The sequence below is a fragment of the Aspergillus ochraceoroseus genome, assembly GCF_002846915.1.
Source record: "Aspergillus ochraceoroseus IBT 24754 chromosome Unknown P175scaffold_8, whole genome shotgun sequence".
NCBI lineage: Eukaryota > Fungi > Ascomycota > Eurotiomycetes > Eurotiales > Aspergillaceae > Aspergillus > Aspergillus ochraceoroseus.
This window is the reverse complement of record NW_024468483.1, coordinates 514,133-523,733: the sequence shown is the minus strand read 5'-3', so window position 1 is coordinate 523,733 and position 9,601 is coordinate 514,133. Positions and strand designations below refer to the sequence as shown.

Genomic DNA, 9,601 nt, shown 5'->3' with positions numbered 1-9,601 from the left:
CAGTTCCGATTCCAGAGTCTCCACACTCGCCTGGAGTCGCCTGCGGCTTTCGGAGTCAGTGTGTTCACGCTCGTTCAAAATGTTTTGCAAGTTTGCATTGAGAGAGTCAAGTCGGCTTCTTTCATTTCTGAGCGTCTCGTTGTCTTCAATTAGTCGCTTTTCAATGTTTTTCCAGAGTGTCTTCTCAGCCTTCAAGTTTGCGCTCTCACGCTGAAGACTTTCGACGAGGCCCTTCGTTTCAACTAGGTCTTCGGCAGCTTGTTGTGTCCTAAGATCTTGTCGATTGGCGTTCTCCAAAAGCGTTGCATAGCGTTTTTGGAGATCTGTGTTTTCGCTCTTTAGCATATTGAAGTTACTTTGCAGCAGCTCAGCTCGTTGGGTAGCAGCGACAAGCTGGCTGTTCGAGCGACTAACTTCGCTCATCAACTCACTGTTCTTGCGTGAAAGGTCATTGACTTGCTGTTTCAGGGCAGAATGGTCTGTGGCGGTTTCCTCTCTGAAGCTGTCGAAGTGGGCTTGGACCTTACGGAGTAGCTCCGCATAGTCAGGGACGCCCTTGGCTTGGTCCTCAGGAGCGACTGGTGGAACAGCACCCAAGGGAAGAGATTGAGAGAAGACCGAAGCATCGCCAATAGTTTGTCTTCTTCTCGTCAGCATGCTGCGGAATGTATCGCGTTCCTTGACGTAGCTCTTGGTTTGAGCAACAAGGTTAGCTATTTCATCCCGGTATGTCTGGACTCGGATCCGGAGCTCCTTCAATTCTTCCTGTTCTTGCTGACGAACAGCATCCTTCTCACGAGCTTCAGCGCCCTCCATCTTATCACCCAATTCCCTCAGCATGCGACGAAGGGTCACGTTCTGCTCTTGCAAATCATGAAGATCTTTGAATGCCATCAGGTTGTGGCTAATAAAACGTCCAGTAGGAGTAAGATCAGCCGCTGATTCGTCAATTTCTTTGCGTGCGATCTTTTCCAGTTCCTCCCTATCGTAACTTGCTTCCCCTTCCTTCAAGAGGGTCACCTCCAGCACAAGGACCTTGATCTGAGAACTCAAATCTCTGAGCTGCTGACGCAAGATATCACCTTCACGAGCCAGCCCCTCCACTTGGCCCTGCCATTTCCTGGCCTCCTTCGTGGCATCATCTCTTTCCTTTCCAGCAGTTTCGAGGATGTTAGACATTTCAACAACTGCATTCTCTAGTCTTGAGTGATCAGCGCGCAATTCATCGATTTCGGGCTTGCTTGCTTCGAGATCCTGAACCATTTCGTCTAATGTTGACCTCAGTTCTTGGTTGGTCTTCTGCTCAGCAGCAAGCAACGTCCGCATCTTGTCATATTCCGTATACATTTGTGTAAGAGTAAGACCGCCCTTAGATCTTGATGCCCTAGGGGAGAAAGTGCCAACGGGTGTTCCAGCACGAATTGGGGTGCTGGGAGTACCGCCATTCAAGCCAACAGCTGGGCTCATGGACCTTCTTCGCCCAGGAATACCATCTGACTCCAATTGGCTGATGGTGAGTTCAAGCTCGGCAATGCGGCGTTCAGCTGCTTCCTTATCATTATGTTCGGTCTCAACCTCTACGCGGAGACGAGAGATCTCCTCCGCAGCATCGTCCCTCACCTTCTCCAACGTCAACTGACATTCCTGTACACGTTTCTTTGCTGTCCCTGCGGCATTTCCTTGAAGCTCAGCGAGGCGGTTGGCGCTGTCCAATTCGATTCTGAAAGATTCAGCCGCTTGGATAGCCTCCTCCTTGAGTTGTTGAATGGACGAGAATGATTCTTCACAACGCTGCTCAACTTCATCAAGACGACTCTTGAGAGCATTCTCGCTACGTCTTAAGGAATCGATAGTTGCAATAGCCTCTTCGTTTTCACGCTGAAGCTCTGAAATCCGGGCACTCTTCTCCTTGCGGAACTTGAGGTACTCGGCAGACTTCGTTTTCAGCTCTGCCTCAAACCACTCATTGTTCTTCTTTGTCAACTCCAGATCCTGCTGAAGGCTTTGTTCACGGAAACGGGCGCTAGCAGAGGCAGAGTTTGCAGCCTGGAGGTTCTGTTCCGCCGTAGAAAGCTCGCGTCTCAATTCAATCGCCTTCTTATGTTGTGTAGAAAGTTCCTCCGCTAACTTGTCGTAAGCTGCCGATTTGGATTCCAACAAAGCCAAAGTATCGCGGTTGGACGTTTCCAGGGAGGAAATGCGAGATTTCAGAGAGCTGACCTCGGATTCATTGGACGTGGAGGACGACTTGAGGGTCGCGATTTCGGATTCTAAATTCGATCGGATGTTTTCTACCACACGTAAGCAAGATGCGATTAAAACCACAAGCTATAATTACCTGATTCGTGTAGTTTCTTCCTTGTTTCTTCAACCTCCGCGTGGCCCTTTTCAACCGAGCTCTTCAAGACCTTGATCTTGGAGTCGCTGCTGCGAACAGCATTTTCCAGCTCAACTTCCAGGCGAAGTTTGTCGGACTTCAGCTCATCGACCTCCCGCGCCTTCTTAGTGATGGCTTCTAGCAGCTGGTTGACAAGCTCGACCGTCGGAGTTTGGGTTAGAGTGCTCAGGGTGGACTCTGCAATGGAGTAATGGGAGGAAAGGAACGGCAATTCGATCGTAGCGGCAGCCATACTGGCTGTAGGATGGTTGCAGCAAAGAGCTGCTTAAAGGGTTCCAACCAACAATCCAGGGTGTCGCGAAGCAACCGTCGTTGTCGATCAAGCAAGAAGCTCTCCAGCCTTCCCGCCGTTGAGTTCATTGTTTGCAAAGCGCGTCACGTGCAGGACTAACTCGGCCCAAAAGTACCTTTACCTGCATCAAGACTTTCACTTTCCTACAGTAGTGACTTTTAGCTTGTGGGTTTATTCCATACATAAGTATAATATTCATTCAAGATATTCACCTATCTAAATGATTTTTCAGACTGTTCGCAATTCTATGCAGCTACCTCAACTCAAGGCTTACACTTGGATATTCCAATTCCAAATATAGTTAGTGCCCATTCACTCACGTGACCGAATTCTGCCTGAGGATCCATAGACATCAAAGCATCCCCGTCATCTCGAGATTCGCTCACAAGAACTTTGCGCATCAGAACTATCGACGTCTCTTTTCGTCGGGCTGTAAAACACAGCACCCCATCTGCCTCGTGTTGGCAATCTCTTCGGACCTGAAATCTCATATGACATATTACGATCGTTCCTAGAGCTTACGCAGGCTCTGACGAGCTCAGTCTCGCCTTACCTCCCTCCCACTTCATCCGTTTTCACCGGCTGTCCTCCCCCTTCATCGCCGCAACGATGTCACACCTCCAGCAACAGTTAAAGAGCTTCAGCGCCAGTGTTGTCGACTATGCGAACCGCATGCCGCAACAGCGGCGTTTCGTGAGCAACAACAACAACAACACTACTACCACTACCACCACCACCACCAACGCCTCCGCCAGTAGCTCCCAAGTGCCTTCGTCCACATCCACACCCACGCCCGGCGGCGGCAGCAACGATCCCAAGCGCAAACGCCACGATGCGGATATCGTTTACTCACAGCCCGCCAACACGGGCACTGGCAAGGACATCATGACCCAGGTGATCTTCGCGATCGAGCACATGAAGTCCAAGGGGGTTCCGCTTAAGTTCGGCGATATTGTATCATACCTTTCGCTGCAGCACCGCGCCAACGACCAGGGGTATGTGCAAGCGCTCCGGAGCATCTTGCAGATGCACGAGAAGGTGCAGTATGACCCGAGTGGAGCGGGTGGGGAGGGAACGTTTAGTTTCCGGCCGCCCCATAATATTCGGACTGCGGAGCAGTTGCTTCAGAAGCTGCAGGGCCAGTCAACTGGCGTGGGCATGAGTGTGCGAGAGCTTAGGGAGGGGTGGCCGAATGTCGAGAATGCGATTAACAAGCTGGAGAAGGAAGGGAAGTTGCTTGTGACAAGGAATAAGAAGGATGACCATGCGAAGATGGTTTGGGCGAATGATCCCTCGCTCATCCAGCATTTCGACGACGAGTTCAAGCAGATCTGGGAGAATATTAAAATCCCTGACCAGCAGACTGTCAAGGAGGAGCTGGAGAAGGCCGGTATCACTCCGACAAACAAGAACAAGGTCGTCAAGGCACGACCCAAAGTGGAACATAAGAAAGTGAAAAAGCCCCGTCGCAGCGGCAAGACAACCAACACACATATGATGGGTGTTTTGCGCGATTATTCGCATCTCAAGCGATAGATTTTCCGGCCGTTCTTGTCTGCGTTTCTCGACATTTGAAAAAAAACGATCCATTCAACCCCCCCCCCCCCCCCCCAAAAAAATGGCAAGTATTCTCGCAGAAATTCGTTTCACAGTTTGCATTTCAACGGCGTTCCGGTGGAGCTGTACACCCTCCAGGCTCCTCGTCATGGTTTCTTATTCTGGTCTCGCGCGCGTGCTGCTGTACATTACTATATACCTAAAAACGATAGATACCCAAAAATGATACAATGAGTTCGTTATTCCAGGCTGCATTTCATCAGTTACATACATCCAACGGCCTACCGAAGGACTTTGTAATACTTAATATATAATAAATCCACATCGTCCACATCCTAACATCCATCCTATCTCCCTAGTCCCTTCTCCATGAGGCACTTGCAACTACTATCCCGAAACCAGTAGAGAACTTCTAGACTCCTCTTGCCTACTGCACCCGTTTCAAAATCAAGGGTTAATATTCACATCGGTATATACTTCTTAGTCCATGGTAGGTACCTAAGTTATCTAATCTATCTTAGATGCATCTGGTAACTAGCTTTGTAGCTATCCCTCGCCGTGTCTTTCAACAAGACATAAGATGGCATCGCCAGGCCATCCAAATCAGAAGAGGGAAAGCAGTATAAGCCACAGCACAAGTATGTATGTGTACTAATAAATCAGAAAGAAGAAAGAAAGAAAAAAAAAAAAAAAAAAGGGGGGGGGGGGGGTGAAAATAAGAATATGCATACATAAAATTTACATGTAAAGCAAAACAGAATCAGTCAGTCATCACTCAATGCTTGCCATTCGTAACAGTCGAGGAAGATCCCTCCGTCCGCTCGACATACTCTACGAGATCTTCGATAGTGCAGACCTTAAGACCCCATTTGCGGCCAAACTTTAGACATCCATCGCGTCTCATCATGCCATTGCTACCAGAGATCTCCGCGACGCCTTCAACCACGTCCCCGTCCTCGACTAGTTCAGCAATGACAGCTGCAGGTGCCTTGCCAGCCAAACGACACAGCTCAACAGCAGCCTCGGTGTGTCCTTTCCTTTGGCGCACACCCCCGGCCTTCGCTTGCAAGGGAATGATATGGCCAGGTCTGCGCAGGTCTTCGGGACGGGCGCTAGGAGACGCAAGAATTCGGCAGGCGAGAGAGCGGTCCTGTGCTGAGATACCGGTTGTAATAGAGGGATGGTTGGCGTCGACTGAGATTGTGTAGGCCGTTCCCTTGGGGTCGGCGTTTTCGACCACCATCTGAGGAAGCTGGAGTCGGGTAGCGATTTCGGGAGAAACAGGTGCGCAAATTAAACCGCTATATTGGTCATGGTATGGTCAGCATTATATCACAGATTATGTGGGTTACTTGAACGGGCCACTGATTGATTCTGACGTAGTTGAGGCCAGGTGAGGGGGGAAGGGGAACGGGTATCGTATCCTACCTTGTGTAGCGGACCAAGAAAGCCATTTGGGCATCTGTAATGGAGTCTGCGGCAATTATGAGGTCGCCCTCGTTTTCGCGATCTTGCGAATCAAGTGCAACAATGAATTCCCCATTCTCTAGATAACAATGGCATAGTTAGCGCCACTCCGTACAGAAAAATAGATCAGTGAGCCCTTCTTAACCGGTCTGGGCTAATGGTGACGATGATCGAAAAGACAGACAAAAGGCGACCCCGGGTACTCACTGAACGCTTGGATTGTATCTTCAATGGAGTCGAACTGAAGGGCAGGCTCTGTTGGTGAAGGCATATTCACTGTAATCGGGATGAATGCGGGGCAAGTCGGACGAGGTTGAGGTTTTGGCTTCCAACTCCACTCGTCTTGATTCCAGCTCCGACGGTCAATTCCCACGGTTGAATTTTATAATTCCAGTCTCAAACTCTCTTCCTAAGAAGGCTCGAAGGAGATCCAAGGAGGGTGCGGGTGGCGGTTTCTGAGTCAGAGCGGGAGTCTCGGGCTATCTCGGTCTGCGGGGGGTGCGCTGAAAGCAGAATTGATTGTGCAGAATGGATTAGCAGGGACAGAATGGATATAAAGGATAGGATCTGTGATAATTGAAGTCAATGAGCGGAATTGAGGAGGGCGTTGGGTGGAAAGAGGAAGAAAGAATAGCAAGGAAGCGATTGCAAATGGTTTGTCATGGACCGCCATAGAATCCGTCTCCAAATCCAGCGATTAACCCGAGGCGTGTCCGAAGACGGGCCTGTCCACACACAAGAAGTGAAGATATATTACGCTTTATGATCCAAACTTTTTCTTCTAACTAACTATTGATAGTGAACAGGGTGCAATTCACTTATATCTAGTATATCTTGTTCTATTTCATCCCAGAATGAACCTCCAGTATATAGTTAGGTATATGTTTCGATCGGAACCAGCCATTACCCGCCCTGAACTGTAATTGATATATGTAATCCCAGATGATCATGAACAAGTCCTCCAATGCAATTTAGTTAAAGAGGCTTTATTTCTAAGCATGAGTAATAGACAAAATCAACTCTACAAATCATGGGATAGTGCACATGCAAGTAGAATCATAATCACAAATGTACCTTGCACCTGAATATTCACATAGATCTAAGTATATATGTATGGAACAAAACAAAACAAAAGGCTCTCTAGATATACAAAGAAACCCGCTGAATGTAATAAATGCCAACCGAAGAAGAAAAAAAAAAAAAAAAAAAAAAAAAAAAAAAAAGGGAAACAGGCTTCGGACTTTCGATAGATAAGTGGGATGCGTCATGCCCAATAAACAAAAACACGAGGGGTGAAAGGGAGAGTAGAAATGAGTTTAAAGACCAAAATCACCCATCCGCCGTACTTCATCTGCTTGTCTTTCGAGGGCTCTGCGCATCATCTTAGAGTACTCGCGTTCACGAGCCTTCAATTCTCGTTTTCTAGACCTGATTTCTTCGCGCGCCACTTCGTCGGTTTCTCCGTCAAGAGACATCTCGTCCTCTTCGTCTGTATACTCCAAATCTAGGGTGTCTGAAAACCTGACGCGGCCCAGTCGCTCCCCTGTCCAAATGAGGAGTTCATCTCCAGTCAGATTTCCGCCTGTTGGAAGGATCTTACGTGCCACATCGCCCTCATTCTGGGCACGGGAGACACTAGCCCACAGACCAGACGCTGTAGCTGCTTCATCGTCATCATCAAAGGGCGAGGCTTGGGTAGTTGACTTCAAAGTTGTTCCGAAAGGTGACCGATAGGAGTTAATATTTAGTCGTCGGACTTCACTACGGCCGTCGCGCTCGACCCATTTGATGTTACCATCTCCGTCGGAATACACGATGCGAGTCCCGTGCGATTCAACGGAGAGAATTTTCGACCGTGCGGCACTTTGTCGATTTTGATACTTGATAGACATGGTTGAAGAGCAACCTGAGGGTCGGTTTTCGTCGTTTTCGCCCGAGGGAGTAAGACTGTAGAGCTCAAGCGAACCCTTACCGTTATATTCCCCACAAGCTACCACCATGTGCGAATCCGGAAATGCAGAGCTAGAAAATACGGGGAATCGCGGTGCAGGGACTGACACAAGACCGCAGAGCCGTCCACCTGAGTGGACAGTACTTTGTAGTCTGGGGAAATACCGGCGATCATATTGCAGTATACTTGGGAAACGGCCTGCGAGGAAGATCGAATTCACGTGCGGAGCTGGAGGATGTAGAAGGGTTAGAGGCCCCGGTTGAAATAGAGGAGCGTAGTTGTCGCTTGTGTCCGATGGCCCGGGGCTTCGAATCCGATGCGGAGGCTTCCCGTTTGCCTGAAGCTGAAATAGAGGCGAGTCTGGTGGAGGATAGATCTCCGAATCTGGAACTAAAGGAATGGCTGGCTGCTCGCAGCGTAATGTGATAGCTTCCTTCTCCTCTACTTCAGACAGTCTGCCGTCGTATATGTGCAAGCTCAGCGTGGTTGCCACAGTTAGCGGCACAGAATAGTCGGTTTCCTGCGATATAGCAAAAACCGACCAGGGGAAGCGTTGTTGAGAGACGACTCTCAGGGTTTCTAGGTCCACTTCGTTCAAAACATTTCCAACAGCTAGATAAGCCCTTTGGCGAATTGAATCGACGCTCACGCACTCTCCGAGGTTGATAAATTCGAGCGCAGACTTGGCCGCCGAGCTTTCTCGTCTTCGAGACAGATCGGCCGTTAAAATACCTGGAGCACTCATTCCAAGAATATTGCCCTTCGTAGCCTGAGAGCCAATAGAATGGGAGTGATTGAGATCCCAAACACATACGCTACCGTCACCTAAGGGTGAGACCACTCTATTTTGTCTTGCCGTACTCCAGTCGCGCAAAAGGCCCATTCCTTTCACTTCGATATAAGTCTTACCGCCTTGGCTCTTTATAAATGGTTGCTGAAGCCAACTTAATGAAATTGGTCCATTCCGAGCGACATATTCTGAATACCAGTCGACATTTTCCCCCTCCCCAGAGGGATCCCACGCGGCCACTGCCCTTGCCCTCTCACCAAAGGACGGAACCTGAGGATGGCCATCCGGTGTGCCATCACCGAGTTGAGGCTGGATCAACGAACGTAGTGATGTCTGGCCCAGCGATGTAAGAGATGCCGTAGGATTCGTGACGAGGCTTTCGGAGATGGTCTTTTTGAGGCGTGTGGCGGCTAAAGCGGGACATGTCTTCTCGTAGCAGTGGAGTCTCCACAGGTTATTGTCGCGAGCGAGTGTGAAAAATCGCTTGGAAACAGACTGTAACTGCACCTGCTCTGGCGGAGTGAGATCTACATAGAGAGTCAGTCAACTTGTTCCCCTTGAGGGCATCCAACACCCAACACTGCGCGGGCGATGTGGGGTAAATATTCCGCGGATGGAGTGGGGGAAGAATGCTTACGCTCAATGATTTTGGTAAGAATTTCCACAGGCAACTTCTCCATGAGGAAAAATTGTGGAGGACCACCATTGAGGGCAGACCGGGCTCACCTGGCTTACTGCAGGATGCAAGACGAAGAGCATAATCATCTTGGTAGGGATTAAAAGTCCGTTTTATTTTCCCCGCGATCAGCAAGTCTAGATTGTCGGAAATACGATGTTCCTGTACATAGGGGATGCAGTCAAAAACCTCCACAACTAAACTGTCATCTTCTGATGAGAATGGAAACTCAGCAATCCTTGAAATGTATATATGTACTAGTATGATGCAGATAGCTTCTGGATGTATCGGAGTAAGTGTCAATTGAATTAGATAATCTCTTTGGCACCAAAGAGATCTGCCAAATTTAGGACAATAAAGACTGTGGAGTATATCCACCATCTCATCCATTATTTATTGAGGTTTGGTCTAAATAGAAGTAATATTTATAGATCTGGTATACTCTGTATACTGTGGAGGTTGGTGCGTCC

General features: G+C 48.9%; 3 protein-coding genes across 3 annotated transcripts; 1 reads left to right on the top strand and 2 right to left on the bottom strand.

Annotated features, from left to right (window-relative positions):
- Nucleotides 1-3,077: 3,077 nt before the first annotated feature.
- P175DRAFT_0525881 (transcription factor TFIIE subunit TFA2) lies at nucleotides 3,078-4,226 on the top strand (the record flags this gene model as incomplete). The annotated part of the gene is made up of 1 exon (XM_040899436.1): nucleotides 3,078-4,226. The coding sequence occupies exon 1, from the start codon at nucleotides 3,300-3,302 to the stop codon at nucleotides 4,224-4,226; it is 927 nt and encodes a 308-aa protein (XP_040749493.1). The 5' UTR covers nucleotides 3,078-3,299.
- Nucleotides 4,227-5,022: 796 nt separating this feature from the next.
- P175DRAFT_0444118 (3,4-dihydroxy-2-butanone-4-phosphate synthase RIB3) lies at nucleotides 5,023-5,985 on the bottom strand (the record flags this gene model as incomplete). The annotated part of the gene is made up of 3 exons (XM_040894214.1): nucleotides 5,023-5,548; nucleotides 5,676-5,793; nucleotides 5,922-5,985. 3 exons carry the CDS (start codon nucleotides 5,983-5,985, stop codon nucleotides 5,023-5,025), a joined length of 708 nt encoding a protein of 235 aa, XP_040749492.1.
- Nucleotides 5,986-6,937: 952 nt separating this feature from the next.
- On the bottom strand, nucleotides 6,938-9,220 carry P175DRAFT_0518511 (uncharacterized protein; the record flags this gene model as incomplete). The annotated part of the gene is made up of 4 exons (XM_040899060.1): nucleotides 6,938-8,505; nucleotides 8,527-8,550; nucleotides 8,575-8,962; nucleotides 9,191-9,220. 4 exons carry the CDS (start codon nucleotides 9,218-9,220, stop codon nucleotides 7,031-7,033), a joined length of 1,917 nt encoding a protein of 638 aa, XP_040749491.1. The 3' UTR covers nucleotides 6,938-7,030.
- Between the last annotated feature and the right edge of the window lie 381 nt (nucleotides 9,221-9,601).